A 16645-nucleotide genomic window follows, 5' to 3' on the forward strand; every position below is an offset into this window, starting at 1 on the left:
CTTCCTTCCTTCCTTCCTTCCAGGGGTTGAACTTGGGACCTTGCCACTGATGCTTCTGAGCTATATGCCCAGCCCATGAGGCTTTATTTCTGTGAAAGTAATCTGAAAACATCTCCAGTATTTTTCCTCCTGTCAGCTTGTTGTAGTGGAAGGGCCTAAGTACTTCCCTTTTAGACATGGCCTAGGTTAAACATTGAACAACCTCTTTTCAGATGGTGATGTTTAGTTCTGTAGTTCTTTGCCCCACTTAACCATTTGTGTCATAAATGGCAGATTCCTGGAAGATAAGGTCTATGTTACTTTATACTTCTGCTTATAATTTTCTATGACAAGCCTGTCACAAAGTATATATTTTGTAACTGCTTATAGAATGTCTATGAAATCAGTTTCTGAAGAAATGATGTTTAAAGATGACTTTAAACTTTTGTTAATCTAATTTAAAACAAATTGTGATCATGTGCTTTATATTTAATTTGTGTGACACACCTGGATCTAACTTCAATTTTTTTGAAAAACTGATTTTCGGCGTGTTGCTGGTATATGGATGCTTTCGTGCCAACAATTGTAGGGCTCAGTAGTTGTGACAAGGACTGTATGGCTGATAGCACTTGGAGTTTGCACAGTTTGGCTCTAAAGAATGTGTTTACTGACCTTTGATCTGTCTTTTCTCATCCTTGCCTGTTTGCCAGTGTCTTGTTGTGATCCCTTATGATTTTTGTTATACAATACTGTATTAACTTACAGAAGCATTGCTTGTACTGTTTTTCTTCCTGCTTGCCTTCTGAGTGTTTCCAGAGTGTTCAGACTTGCCAGTTGGTATATATTTTGCAGTTTTGTAGTCTAAATGATTGTTTCAAGCTTTTTTTAAACTGCTGTGGGAGACAAGGCCTTCAACTCCCATCATCCATCTCCTGCCATTATCCCCTGTTTAGGCTTCTGCAGTCCACAGACACTGTCTGAGCAGTGATGGATACAAACTTTACCACCATCTTGTCTGTTTCTCTACTAAATTATGTCCATCTGTCTCCTTTTGTCTTATTTGGGTGCAGTTATATCTTTCCATCACTAAAGGATTACTGCATTTGTTAGCTACCCATAAAGTGAAATTATGTTTTAGTATTATTTATAGCTATGTTTGCTTATATAATATCTTATATGAAATTAAATTTATTGTTGTGTATGGACTGTAATTTAAATTTTGCTTCTCTTTAGTAGAGGAAAAATAAAATGTACTCAAATAATGTTATTCTCTTAAAGGTCAAACTTAATGAGGCTGAAAAAAAATACAAGGACATTCAGGATAAACTAGAACAGATCAGTCAAGAGACAAATGCACGAGCACCAGAATGTATGGCATTAAAAGCAGATGTCACTGCTAAGAAAAAGGACTATAATGAAGCTGAGGTGAGAGAAATGTCAAATGTGGAATATTAAAAATTATAGAGTGAATTTGTACAAAGAGTGCTCATCTGTCATTACAAGGAGTGGCTTTATACTGGGATTGAACTCTGTTGCTTCCTAAGCTTAAAAAATGTACTTACTCCAGCGGTCATGCTCATCCTTCAGTTTGAAAATCTGCAAAAGTGGGCTTGAAGGGATAATTGATATTTCATTTTACTGAAGTCCTGTCAAATTTTTTGTTAGGTTTTATATAACCATTCCCTAAATGAATATAAAGCATTAAAGAAAGATGGCGAGCAGCTTTGTAAAAGAATTGAGGAACTTAAAAAAAGGTAGGATAATTATTTTGCAATTTTCATTATTACTTCATTTTGTATTAAAGGAATCAAGGTGTAAGTGGAATTTATTGAATTATGCTTTTTAAATGTTAACTTTGTAATTTAACATTCAAAATTTTATATTTACTGTTAGTGCTGATCAGTTTTTGGAAACGGAACGGTTGGAAAGGCAAAAAAAAATATGTTGGTTAAAGGAGAGATTAAAAGCCTTTCAGGACCAGGAAAATTCAGTCAATCAAGAGATGGAACAATTTCAACAGGCTATAGAAAGGGACAGAGCAGAGCACGACAGGATTAGGTGAGCTGCAACATCCCAATTTTTCTCCTTTACTTTTTTTAATTTAATTTTTTTTTTACATTTATTTATTTATTGTGTGTGTGTGTGTGTGTGTGTGTGTGGCCAGCTCAGCCCACCAGGGGGCGGGGCAGGCTGGCATGTGGTGCTGGGGGATTGAACCGTGGTCCCTGTGGTTTGCTAAGCTTGTTCCAAGTAGGTGCTTTAGACCACTGAGCCATCTCACCAGCCCCTCTCCTTTACTTCTTGAACTTGCATATAGTTTTGCTCTGTACATGAAGTTGCTCTGTACATGAGCTGTTTTTTCTTTTTTTTTTTTTTTAATTTTTTTTTTTATTTTAACATTTATTGTGTGTGTGTGTGTGTGTGTGTGTGTGGCCAGCTCAGCCCACCAGGGGGCGCGGCTGGCTGGCATGTGGTGCTGGGGGATTGAACCGCGGTCCCTGTGCTTTGCCAAGCTTGTTCCAAGTAGGTGCTTTAGACCACTGAGCCATCTCTCCAGCCCCATGAGTTGTTTTTTCTTCTAAAAGTAATGAGATCTTTTGAAATCACTTTTAATATACTGTCTTATTCCTTGTTCATCACTATTTTGATACTGAGGTCAGAGGATTACTGACTTTTTTTTGTTTGGTTATGTAATTGTTTTCAGGTAATGATTCTGTTTGTAGTTTTTAGGGTAACTGGGTCATGCTTTGGATATATTAAAGAATATTGCTTTTTTTTTTTTTTAATTTTAGGGAAGGGTCTACAGGGTGTTCAGGGTCTCACTACTACATCAGACTCATAGTGATCTGCCTGTTTATAGCCTCCCAAGAGCTGGGATTACAGGTGCGTGCCACCATACCCAGTCTCAAGTCATCCTCTCAGTATGCCCTGGGGGCAGGGCCAGCATGGCAGGCGCGAGGATCGAATCCCCGGCCACTGCACCTGCTTGCAGGTACTTTAATCCACTGAGCTAATTGGCCAGCCATTTGTTTGTTTATATATTTATTTATTTTCTGTATTTAGGATAGAGTCTACAGGGTCTCACTGCACAGTTCAGACTCATAACGATTCTCCTGTTTTCAGCCTCCAGAGGGCTGGGACTACAGGTGTGCACCACCATCCCCAGGGGCAGGGCTGGCACAGCACACTGGGGATTCAGCCCTGGTGGCTGTGCTCTGTCTAATCCGGCGCTTTAGCTGCTGAGCTATCTGACTGGCCCTCTAATGAATTTTTTTTTTTTTTTTTTTTAGTAGAACTGGGGATTGAACTCAGGCCCTTGCACTTTCCAGGGAAGCACTTATTCCACTGAGCCATCTCTCCTGCCCCCTAAAGAATATTTCTATGTAACTATCACCTGCTTTTTTTCTGCTTTTGTTCTTTTTTAGGAGGGAAGAATTAGATGTGAAGCATGCACTGAACTATAATCAGAGGCAACTAAAAGAATTAAAAGATAGTAAAACTGATCGACTAAAACGATTTGGTCCTCATGTTCCAGCTCTTCTGGAAGCAATAGATGATGCTTACCAACGTGGATATTTTACCCACAAACCTATAGGCCCTTTAGGTATTTGTCATGGGTGAGGGTATAGTAAGCATTAGGAAAGAATTTTATTTTCAGGGAAGGCATTATTGAGTTTAGTTACAGTATGTGGTCTTTGATTGTACATGTTTTAAACAATGATAAAGCCACTTTTAACTCTGTAGTTTTCTTTTGAACTTGTGAAGCACAAAGCACTCCTAAGGTAAAGGAATTACAGAGTTAAATCATCTGGTTCCTGTTTCTCTCCTGAATGAATTAAATGAATAAACTAATTTGAATATAATTGAATAATCAGACAATCAGATGGTATCAAGATACAGTGAAAGGAACACACTCCTGGATTTTATGTAGTATTTATAAGATGGCTTTTAACTCTTGTTTTTTTTGTAGACTATACAGCATGATTTCCAGGACATCTTTCAGTTGTAAAATCTGTGGTTATTGAAATATGTTCATAGACACATGAGCTTTTTTTAAAAAAGATTTTTAGTTAAGTTCTCCTGGGCAATTACCTCTAATTCTGTACATCATTAGGTGGTAATGATGCTATACATGCTTTTTATTACCAAATTGCTTTTAATGATGGCAGTAGTGTCTTTTCATTGAGTACATGCACAGATGAGACTATGATTTCTGTGTCACAGCTGGGTGTCTCTGAACTGCCAATGGTACACATACGATGTCCCTTCATATGACTTGTGCCAACCATTGGGACAGTCATACATGTACCACAGGTGTTCAAGCCAGGAGGAATCTGTTAAATGATAAGTACCTATCTACTGGGATCCATTTTAGTGAAAGCTTTGTATTTTCTTCTTAAATCTAAAATCTCAGAGTTAATTGGCTTTCTAGAAAGTAATAGTCTGTAAATCTTTTTTAGTTGATTTCAAAGCATGAGTGAGAAACTTGAATGATATAAACTTACATGGCAAAACTACTGTTCATGTACCGTAGTAGGATAGAACAATTGTTTTTTCACAAATTTTTGTGGCTGTTTTCCCTCTGTGTGTCTATTGGATATTTGGGGCTTTTCCAACTCAGTGACAATAAGATCTGTAGTATCATTTAAGATGCTTTCCATGAACACATTGTTTTTGCTTAAGAACTGTTATAAAAAAGAATATATTAACATTTCCAAATAAATACGAACCCTTCTTTATAACATTCTGTAATTTTTAGGAGCTTGCATTCACCTTCGGGACCCCGAACTTGCCTTGGCTATTGAATCTTGCTTGAAAGGACTTCTGCAAGCCTATTGCTGCCATAATCATGCTGATGAAAGAGTACTTCAGGCACTAATGAAAAGATTTTATTCACCTGGAACCTCACGGCCACAGATAATAGTTTCGGAATTCCAGAATGAGATGTATGATGTAAGACACAGGTAATCACAATATATTTCTTTATCATGTGCAAAGTTGGAAAGAGTTAACACACTTCATGTTAACTGTGTCTTTGGTAGTGTAAAACTTTATTAAGCCACTTTGTTTTCAGTCTGAGCATTAGTTCAAGGCATGGAGAAAACTAGAAAGAGTTTCTTAGAACTTTAAGGTTTTTCCATGAGGTCTAGTACGGGAAGATTCTTCAAGGAGCCAGACACACCGTAGCAGTGAAATTAGACTGATAGGGGAAATGGTACAGAGCTAACCAAACTAGGAGAGAGATTGTAAGGCAGAGCACTGGTACTCATTACTGAATTAAACTCTGAGAATATGATCACAGAATTCACAGAGAGCTTTGTTTTCTTACTCTAAGAAACTTTCTCAAGAACACAATTCTCAAGCTGATTCTTGGGTAACTATTGGCTAAACAGTACTTTTGAAGTTGATGTACATGAGCCACAGGTATGGGTGCATTCTTGTTGTCCTAGCTATTCAAGAGGATTTTGAGCCAGGAGTTTAAGGCCAGCCTATGCAAATATAGCCACATTCTCTAAAAAATAAAGTTTGTATCTATTCTCAGGTCACACTGTAAAATTTCTCCTGTTCTTAGTTTTTCTTGTGAATCCTACTTTTGCTTTAAGAAAAAAAAAATGAAGTAAAATGCTGTGGTTTTGCATTTGAGTAAATTATATCATAAGACATAGATGAAGTTCAGATGAGGAAGTTGCTACCTCATGAATTGTGATGGGAAACAAAGTTGATTGCTTAAATTTAAAAATTGTATTACAGCAAAAAACACTGTTGCTAATCTTACTCAAAGATACTCCAGTTTTCAGCACACTTAGCCCGTATTCTTGCTACCGTTTGAAGTATTTTTGGAGTCCATTTTCATGAGTACCTGTAGCTATGCTACCATCCTAGGAGGCATAGCTGTCCTAAATAATTCACCTATTTGCCTTTCTTAGATATTTTGACATGAGGCAAAAGTTGGAGTCACAGGGACCAGACCTGGTAAATAAAGTGGATGAGGACACATTGTAATGTTTTTCTTTGTCAGAAATCGCTATAAACATTTGATCAAGGAGAACAAAAAATAAGATGAACGTTTAAATTTATTACAGTAGACCACACCCTGCCATTAATTATACCCTCCTAATTGCCTGTTGCTTTGAACACATCCTGTTGTTCTTGGCAGTGTCTCTTTCAAACATTCACTGTATTTTTTAGATCACACTCTGTGGTGAATAGTTGGTGAGAAGCCATCAGTCTTTTAAGTGATAGAATAGATTAACTTGCTTCTAGGCAAGTAAGATTCCATGTGAAAAATGCATGGAGCTGTAACATTGTAAATTATTTTACAAAAAGCATCATTTATAATTTTGATAAGAAAGAATCAATTAACAGATATTTAGGACCTAAAAAAACTTACTAGTGGAATGTAATGAGAGTCAAGTATATTCCCTAGGTGTCTGACTAGATAGCTACTAAGCAGTATGTCATCAATTGATTCAGTAGAAGTAAGGGGAAAAAAAGTAGATTCATCAGAAGTGAATGAAGTCCTGTTTTGAAAATCCTGATTTTTTCAATTTTTTAGACTAGAGAGAAGTATTTTGGAGTTAGAGGTAAAATATTTTTTCTTTGCATGAGAATTCGTGTTTGTTCCCAGCTTTGATTCTCAGCTAGTGAAAGTGAAATTTTAGTTGTGCTAGGAAATTGCTATAGTAAAGGAGACCCCTGGTGGAAAAGCCTGGCAGAGGCTTCCTGCTCAGATCCTGGTGACGGAGAAGCAGAGCGAAGGGGAGGTACATCCTCTCACATCTCACCTCTGTGTCCCACCTCTTCCAGCCAGACCCTTTATCCAACAGCAGTCAGCTATAAACCCCATAATCTGTGACCTTCCAGAAGTCCCATCTGTAAGAACAGGGGGCTCTTGTGGGCACTTGATTTCTAATCTTGTGGTACAGCATCCATTATTTTCTAAGTATGTGAGTTCACGTGCCAAGAGTGAGGGCCTAAGGAGTTGGTTAGTAGGCTTGGGAGTTACCCTTTTAAGAGCGGTAGACCAGCTGCCATGAACCAGAGAAGAAGCTGACTCAGAGCCCACTTAGCTTACAGACATGTACACAGTTGCAGGGAAGTTTACTAATCATGTAGCATCACCCATAGAAGGCAGTGGAAATGTGTTCTGTTGGATTAGTGCCATAATAGTTTTTAGATAGGAAAGTGAGGTATGACAGGAGAGGAGGAAAGCAGTTGAAGATGCTATTGAGAGTAGTTGAAAAGAGTGAGTCCTGGGAAGATAGGACATTATGTAAGAGTGAGGAATTTAAAGACCTTATGGAACAGGACCAGGTTCAGATGATAGAAAAATTCATATTTTGGCTTCAAGAATATGTACTGAGGCACACAGTTGCTGGAATAGTGAAACTTAAGATGTTAAGCATTTTGCCTGATGACAGGATACTGACAAGAATCTTCCATGTTGGTTGAATGTTAGCTGTATTACCTGTTTTGACAGGACTGTGTGTGTATGTGTGTATGTGTGTATGTGTGTACTAAAAATAGTGGTTGAAATTCTACATTTAAAAATTGGATATGTTATTTTATGTAAAAAAGGACAGTGAAATACTAGTCATAGCTTAGTACCTGACTGCTTTAACAAGTTGCCATTTTTTGGCACTCAGCACATATTGACACATTTTATTCAGTATTTGTGTCTCTTTAGTACTCTGTGCAAATTCAGTTTGTGGGTGTCAGTTGCCTCATGACTTGCTACTCATTCCTGCCAAATGATTTGTTTGGTGCTCATCGTACCTCCCAGGACCATTTAACAAGTACGATGATACCACCGTGTTCACATGGATGAATAAGACTAGTGTCCTTCATTTATGTTTACACTAGATAGATAACCATAGCAAAGATGCTCAGCAGTGTGCCCGGCTGTCAGGGAAATGGTCAGTGAAGATGCCCAGTTCCTCTTTGTAAAAGTAGAGGCATCAGAACTACTTACCTGGCTGTTCCCCACCCTAGCTGTGGCTGCATATGTACTTCTCAGTAAAGATGTGTTCTAAGTAAGGCTAATGTTTTCCCTATGAATTGCCTACAGTCTTTTCTGAATCCTGAGCCACTTTAAAACAATCTCTGCCAAGCTTCAGGTTCCATTGTTCTCTTTCCACTTTGAAATGTGCAAGGCCCCCCCAAAAAATTAAAATAAATAAATAAAAAAAATAAAATGTGCAAGGCCAAACTTCACAGGAGGTCCTGTACAGTCACATTCTTGGATCACTACTCTGAGGCCCTGAATGTAGGTGCATGCACTTTCACATGAGATTACTTTCTCTTAGGGACTACCTGCACCTTAGAACCTTGATTCTTTTTGTTTCTACAACACGATTTTCTTGGTTCTCTTTCTGTACTAATAGCCATGTTTCTCAGCCTGTTTTGTGGGTTTTTCATTTCTTACCTCTGTTGTTGTAGAGCTTTTCCCAGCTCTGTTCTTGGTCACTTCTCGTTTTTCTATTTATTTTTATATTTGAAACCTTTAAAAATGTGATAAATTGGTCTGTGAATATAGCTCAGAGTCATAGTGCCTGCCTGGCAAGCACAAGGTCCTGAATTTGATTCCGGGCTATTCCTCCCTTTCTCCCCCACAAGAACAAAAATCCTTAACAAAAATATGATAAATTTTAAGTTTTTTTTTTTTTTCCCCCAGTGCTGGCAATTGAACTCAGGACCTTGTGCTTGTCAGGCAGGTGCTCAGGCACTTATTCTGCTGAGCTATCTCCCTGGTCTTTTAAGAGGTTTTTTTTTTTTTTTTTTTTTTAATGTTTAAATTCAGTTGTGTGTTTTTGCTATGATTTTTTAAAAAGCTTTATCAGAGTCATAAAATAATGTTTTCCTTGAACTCCTCTTATCAATGAAGGTTATTATGGCTTCCTAGATTTTTTTAAAAAGAAAAGTAGTTTTCTTTTGCCCCTGTGTTTTCTTTAGGCTTTTACCTGACTTAGTAAACCTTCTTCCTATCGCACTCTCATCTCCTGCCACTGACATTGTATTGTTAAAATTCTGTCTTAGAATTTTTCTAGACTGATTTTATAGCATCTCTTAACTTCTAATTAATTATGATAAATTAATTGTAGTGTAACCCAGTACATAATCCCAAAGACAAGAAGAAGATATGACCTTGTCTTTGGTATGTGAGAGTAAGCTAATGGTAGCAGCTCCATGGAATGATGGCATATGCCTGCTCAGTTGTCACTGTATCCACTACCCCCTCCGCTACTTTTATTCTCCTTACCTGCTCATTCCTTACTTTGTTTCACTGATCTTTTCTGCTCTCCTTTTTAGTCCTGCTAGAACTGTATCCTAAAAGGTCGTTAGTTAGTTGTTACTGTCTTGTTTCTGTTTTCTTTAATGAGAAAACTCTTTAAAGGAGTTGTCTGTGTTCCCGGTTTCTCTCCCTTTTCTCTTGAACCTAAACCATGCTTGACTTGACACCACATACCATAACCACTCTTGTCAAGGTAATAGTAGCCCTCACGTTACTTTAACAGTCAGCCCTTGGGTTGGGTATATAGCTCAGTGACATAAAGCTTAATTCCTAGTACAAAAAAAAAGTCAGCCCTTACTGTTTTTTGACTTGGCTTACCTAAATATTTGACCTTGCTGACGATTTTATTCTTTCTGAAATGTGTTTTCGCTTGGCTCCAGGAATCGCATTCCTCCGATCTATTGCCCAAGTATTCTTTCCTAGTACTTTGCTGTTCCTTTTTACCACAACTATACCAATGATCCTGAACTCTGCCTCAAGTTTACTTCCTTCCAATGTGAGTGCTCCAGTTTCATGACTTTAAATACACATCCCATACCCCTGATTGTCAAGGTACATCACCATTCGGCTACTTCTTCTGAACTCTAGAGTATTCCACATTTAATAAATCTAAAAGCTAAATTAATTTCTACACTAAAGCCCACCCCCATAATTCTCTCCATCTTTTTCATTTGATCAAGATTCAGTCTACTACACTCCACATCCTTGTTGGCTGGAGTTGAAAATTGTCTTCAGAAGGGCCAGCAAGATATCTCAGTGGACTAAACACCTGCTTTGGCAAGTGCAGGGACCCGGGTTCAATCCCCAGTCCCATGTGCCTTGCCAGCCCTGCCCCTGGGGCACACTGAGCCTACAACAAAGTCTGAGCATGGTGGTACATGCCTGTAATCCCAGCACAGGGGAGGCTGAGAACAGGAGGATCACTAGGAGTCCACGCTGAGTAGTGAGACCCTGTACCAAATACATAAATGGAAAAAAAAAGAAAAGAAAAATGTCTTCAGGATCTGACATCTGTGGCTTCCAGTGTGACTCCAGCCTCCATGTGCTTCACTTGAATATTGTAATTGTTAGGCTGATTTTCCTGCTTCTAGTTCCCCCAAATCAGAGTCTGTATGGAAAGCAGCATCCAGGTCAACCCTGTCAGTGCGCCATAGGAAGCATCACATACTTCCTCAGTTTCCTTTATTGTGGACCTGGCAGTGACCTCTATGGCCCCAGGAGCTGTCCTCCCACATCTGTCTCTACAAGTGTTGCCCTCACCGCTCACACTGGCTGGCTTGTTTGCAGTTGCTCTCCTTCCTCCTTAATGTCTGCCCATGTCACATGAGTGAAGCTTTTCCTTTTTGTGTGTGAAAAACTGTATATCCTACTTTGGCCCCTTTTCCCTTTTATAAAATGTAAGTTTACGAGGTAAACGAGTGATCTTTTCTTAAGGGTGCTCTCTGTCCTCTGGAACAGTACCCAGCACATAGTAGGTACTGTGTCAATGTTTGTTCAGCTAATACGTAAGTATAGTACATACACAGTGTATAAAGAAATTATCCTTGTTTTGGACATCTAGGACTAAGAAAGCGCAGGAGTAGTATTTCTATTCCCCCTTGGGCATTTGTTGCTCCTGTATCTACTGTTCTTAATGTATCCTGTTTTTTTCTTTCTTTTCTTTTTTTTTGGTACCAGGGATCAAACTTGGGACCTTGCACTTGTCAGGCAGGTGCTTATACTGCCGCACTGTCTCTGGCTCCTAGCATATCCATTTTTAGGTAGTACTTTTAATAATGCATGTTTAACTTTTTAATGAAAAAATTGAATCTCTTTAAGGAGCCCACATTTCAGTTAATAAGAATATCAATTCTCTCTCTCTCTCTCTTTTTTTTTTTTTTGTGGAACCAGACATTGAACTCAGGCCCTTGTGCTTGCCAGGGAAGCGCTTATTCTACTGAGCCATCTCCCAGCCCCTCTCTCTCTGTTGATAATAAATTTTTGCTTGGTTTTTCTTGTTTGTCTATTTAAAACATGTTTTATTTGACTTTTATATTTATGACTGCCTTATGAGATTTAAGGAAATTATAACTTTAAATTGTAAATAAGCTTGTTATATATTTTAAATGCTATCAGATACTTTATATTGTCTTATAACCAGTTGACCTGTTAAAATACATGCAAACAACTTTTGTGTCTACATGTTTTCCTATCTTAATAGTTAGTTTGCAAGTTAAGTCTTTTCTTTCTTTTTTATCTCCTAGAACTGTTTATCATCCAGAGTTTCCAACAGTTCTGACAGCATTAGAAATAGACAATGCAGTTGTTGCGAATAGCCTGATTGACATGAGGAACATAGAGACTGTGCTGCTAATCAAAGTAAGACTACATGCTTGCTGTAAATAGATTATTTTTAAATGTTCAAAACAAGATGGTTTTGTAAATTCCTATTCCTTTTTCATCACGAAGTTAATGATAAAACCACAGTACTTTACTTCATAGAAAAATTTGTAGGATAATACAGATCTGGCTGGTTTGTGTTTTTCCCAGAGGTCTTTACAACTTACTCTTTGTAAAATAATTGTACAAATAATAATAATAATTGTACACATAGATACTATTCTTTTGATTCATATTGCTGTAAAATTTTTTGATTTATTCTTGTTTGGTTGCCAGACACCCTCACCCTTTTTGTTTTACATTTATGTATTTAATACAGGGTCTACTATGTGATTCAACCTTGTAGTGATCTTCCTGTCTCAGCCTCCCCAGCTCTGGGATTATAGGTATGTGCCACCACACCTGGTTTCGGTGGCCAGCTCAGCGAGCCTGGGGCAGGGCTGGCAGGCATATGTTGCTGGGGATCAAACCCCTGTCCCTGTGTTTGCCAGGCAGGCACTTAGACCGCTGAGCTAACTTCCTGGCGACCAGATCTCTTTTTTATATGTCATTATTGATTTATATATTGTCTTAGCTACTTTTCTCATTTCTGAGTCAAAATACCTCACACTGAAGTTAAAGGAGGAAAGGTTTATTTGACTCACAGTTTATAGAAGTTTTGGTCCATAGTTGGCTGGCTCCATGGCTGTATGGCATGCAGAGGGACATCACAGAGGAGAAACTGTTCATAGCAAAGCAGGGCAGGCAGAAGGAAGCCAGCAGTGAAGTAGCAATCAGCAAGCCACACATCAGAAGCCCTCCTTCTGTCTCTTATATTCTATGCACCTTTAGGGCCCACCAGGGCTGGACATTCCCATTACCTACACTGAAAACTGCACCAAACCAGTCAGTGGAATAATTTAGTAACCACACACCCTTGTTTCCAGCATCACACACTCTAGATCCCGCCACCTTTTTGTTTTTTTGATGTATTTGGTACAGGGTCTCACTACACAGCTCGCACTCATAGTGATCCTTGTGTTTTCAGCCACCCAACGCTGGGATTATAGGTGTGCGGCCTGTGTGGGGGCGGGGCCCTCGTGGCATGTGGTGCTAGGGTTTGAACCCAGTCCCTGTGCTTGACTAAGCAGGCACTTAGTCTGCTGAGCTATGTCACTGGCCCTAGATCCAGCCAGCTTTCCTAAAGCCCCATCTGTGACTACAGGAGGCTTGGGGGGGGGTATAGAAACACAAGCCATAGCAATTATTACACCTTTTAAATGAAATTACCTTATGAATTATTTTTCTTATATCTTTGTACTCTGTAAAATAAATCTTTAATATTGATCTGTGTATGTATTTTTATATATGTTTTTTAGATTAGATTGCCATATTCTGTTTTATCTTTTTCTGTAAATTTGCTGAGTAGGGTACAAGGTTCTTGAAACAGGAATAGTAGAATAAAGACAACATAATAATGTCTTTTTCTCATTTATGGAAATTGAAAACTAAAGGGCTTTGTAGCACAAATGTGTGTATATGCAAGGTCACATTGTAGTTATAAGTATGATACTCATGTTTTAGAATAATGCTTGAAAGTAAATATTACTGTAATGGTCATAAGGTGAGGAGGCTTTGACTAACCTTTTGTACTCTTCCATTTCTTATTTATTGGATTTCTTTGTGTAATTTGATATGTTAATCTTTAGAGGGATGTGTTGCTAGTGCCTCAGATCTTTTCCATGGTATAAAAGTCATTTAGAAAAAGTAGTATTGGTATGAACTTGTCTAAAGTGAACATATTTATATGAAAAATTAATTTTTAAATTTTAGTTAATAATGTAAAATATAAAAATAAGACATACCAGTTTTCAAGAAGCACTGTATACTAACTAAGTGGTTTTAAAGTATAGTTTTAATTTTTGAATCTTGGAACTTCTAAAAATTCTTTAAGTTAATAGAATGATCTTATTTGAATATTTAAATAAGAATACTTAAAATTCCTTAAAGGACTTCTACCTAGAATGTGCTAATAACTGAAAAAAAGTTATTTTTTTCAATCTCCCCCAAATTCAAAGACCTAATCTAACCGTGGGCATCTGAGATAAATATATACTTGTCATTTATATATGAAAAAAATGCTCAGCATTGTTGGTCATTTGAGAAATGTGAATTAAAACAGCACTGAGATTTCATCTTACCCCAGAAAGAATAACAATCGTCAAGAAATCAACTAATAACTAATGCTAGAGGGGCTGTGGGAAAAAGGAACCCTTCTCTACTGTTGGTGGGAATACAGACTAGTGCAGCCACTATGAAAGTCAGTGTGGAGATCCCTCCAAGTAGGATTGAAGGTCACACTCCAAAGCCCAGCTATTTGAATCCTTTCTGGTTATCTTCCCTTAGGAATTAAAAACATCATACCACAGTAATGTATGTACACCTTTGTTTTTAGCAGCACAAATTGTAATAGCTAAATCTTGGGAACAACCCAAATGTCCATCAATCAAGAAATGGATAAAAAAAGATAGGATTTTTTTAAATAATGGAATACTACTCAGCCATAATGAAGGTTGAACTTGAGACATTTATATGTAAATGGATACAACTAGAGAACATACTCAGAAGTAAAATAAACTAGATTGTCATATTGTCTCCCTTGTGTAAGAAATTGAAAAAGTAAATAAGATCCAAAATGTACACTAGATATTGTGAAAGGGAACCTCCTCAAAAGGATAAAACAACTGGGATGGAGGAAAGGGAAAAGGAAAAATATATGTGTATATGTATACATCTATTTATATATACATAAAATAGCTAAGATAAATATATTAATTTTTATTCACTAAAAAGAAGTTTGGAGGCCAGTGAGGTGGCTCATTAGACTAAGTGCTAGCCTGGTAAGCGCAAGAGCCTGAGTTCAATCCTCGGTTCCTCCAAAAAAGGAAAGGAAAAAAAAAAGAAGTTTGTGCCTGTATTATTGAATTAATCTTTCTTGTCTATATCATAGCTTGAGCAACTACTTTGAAGATAACAGTACACAATACATTGACCATTGTTAATCTATCGTCCTATTTTGAAAACTTTTTTTTTCTTTAAAATCAGAAAGACTATTTCACATTATCTTAAATATTGACAATTAATATTTCAAAATTGTGTCCATTAGAAATCGTTCAGCACTGATTTAAAAATGTGTTTCTGTCTCTCCTGTAGAGTAATTCTGTAGCTCGGGCAGTAATGCAGTCACAGAAGCCCCCCAGAAATTGCAGAGAAGCTTTCACTGCTGATGGTGATCAGGTTTTTGCAGGACGTTATTATTCATCAGAAAATACAAGACCTAAGTTCCTAAGCAAAGATGTGGATTCTGAAATAAGGTTGGAGTCCTGTCTAGCTTTACTATGTTACTCCTATTGCATCCTTCAGAGTTCTGTGTCTTTCATATCACTCAGTGGTTATTTCAGTGAACGCTGTAAGTAATTATCTCAGTGAACGCTGTAAGTAATTATCTCAGTGTTTGGCCTGAAAAGAGCATCTAGCTGAATGTGGACTACCACGTTGACAGGTACTTTCCACCATCACTTGGCCAGCAGCATTCAGATCTGAGAATAGAAAGTGTCTCCTTGAGCAGCTCACCTGTACTTTATTGCCTGTCTATGAGGAAAAGGGGCCAGTCGAGGATTGCGTGAGCGGCACCACTGTGCTTATCCCTGAGCTAGCTGAGCTGTTTTTCTCCATGAGGGTCTGGGGCACTGCAGGTTTATAGCTCAGGCTCCTTATTCTGGCTTTGACAGATACTTGGGGCGCACTGTTCAGAAAGGTCAGTCAACACCGAGGAAACCAGAGCTGCTAGTAAAGCAGACATTGAAAAGTCAAGCAAAAAAACTAGTGATATATTTAGTAGTATTCAAAAGTATGCAAAAAGAATGGCCTTTTAAAAAACAGTTTCTGCTCTTTAAAAAAAAAATTCTCAACTGTATATGAATTGTTGAGTGGACCTGATTTAATGACTCAAAAGATCTTAACCAAATAATATGTGTAAGAAATTATCTAAGAAAATGGAGCAAAAAAATCCATATTCTAAAATGTGACTCTGTAAATGTGTATAGGAAATGAGAATTTTATCAAAATAGGCTTTCTCAAGTAAGTATTGGTGATTTATGAGTGCAGCATAAAGTAACTGCAGCACATACAGGAAAGGTGAATAAAACTGCTTAGCAACAGAAAGATAGTTGAATGATCAACACCTTGCCTAATGTGGCACTTGATTTTGTTTATCCCAGTGCCATTTACAGTTATGAAAGTACACATGATATATAAGCAAGTTCTCAGAATGCTCCTATTTCATGGAATAATTACTCGCACATTTTGAATTGTCAGAAACTTAACATTTTACATACTTGCGTAGAGTGTGAACATCTTATACTTTCATTGTTTCTCTTAAACCACAGTATGGAGCATAATGCAGGGCAAGAGGAGCCCGCTCTGAGAGAGCTAGTCTCGCACAGGCAGTCACACCCTTAGCTCAGACTTTCTTTCCCATTATGTGACAAATGTTCTTTCTCCTTTGATGCATGACAAGTCTTCCTAGCTAGCAAAATAATGTAAAATTAGCAAATTTTGAATGAATTATTTTGATTGCTTGAATGTACTCTGAATGTTCAGAAAATTATGTAATAGCTCTATTGTCTGATCATTTTGTTGGTTTTTATTTTTGATTTAGGCTATTTGCTTAGTAAATCCTGCCTTTAACAGCAGTGCTGTTTATTAATGAAGATATAGACATATATGATAAAATATTTCATATTAAGTATGCAGCCATATTTAAATTTTGTATCTGATCTAATTTTTGTCAGAAATGGTACAACTAATGTCTTTTTCCCATTTTATCATTCATTATTCAACTAATATTTATTGAGATTTTTTTAAAAATATGAACATTCCATTAAGTTAGCACTGTTGTTCTATACACTAGCATATGTTTTTGTGTGCCAGTTAAAAGGAGCAAAATGCCGCTTT

The 16645-nt window shown here is 37.4% G+C and overlaps 1 protein-coding gene across 6 annotated transcripts in view; it reads left to right on the plus strand.

Moving 5' to 3' along the window:
• Nucleotides 1-16645, plus strand: part of Smc6 (structural maintenance of chromosomes 6) — a 93216-nt gene that overhangs the window by 39123 nt on the left and 37448 nt on the right. For all 6 annotated transcript variants that reach the window (XM_023710946.1, XM_023710945.1, XM_023710948.1 and 3 more), the window contains 7 exons: nt 1258-1404; nt 1645-1733; nt 1873-2037; nt 3405-3583; nt 4739-4943; nt 11515-11629; nt 14843-15003. In XM_023710946.1, coding sequence (XP_023566714.1) covers nt 1258-1404; nt 1645-1733; nt 1873-2037; nt 3405-3583; nt 4739-4943; nt 11515-11629; nt 14843-15003 — 1061 coding nt within the window. The remainder of the gene's footprint in view (nt 1-1257; nt 1405-1644; nt 1734-1872; nt 2038-3404; nt 3584-4738; nt 4944-11514; nt 11630-14842; nt 15004-16645) is intronic.

The sequence above is a fragment of the Octodon degus genome, unplaced genomic scaffold (genome assembly GCF_000260255.1).
Source record: "Octodon degus isolate 3935 unplaced genomic scaffold, OctDeg1.0 scaffold00019, whole genome shotgun sequence".
NCBI classification, from domain to species: Eukaryota; Metazoa; Chordata; class Mammalia; order Rodentia; family Octodontidae; genus Octodon; species Octodon degus.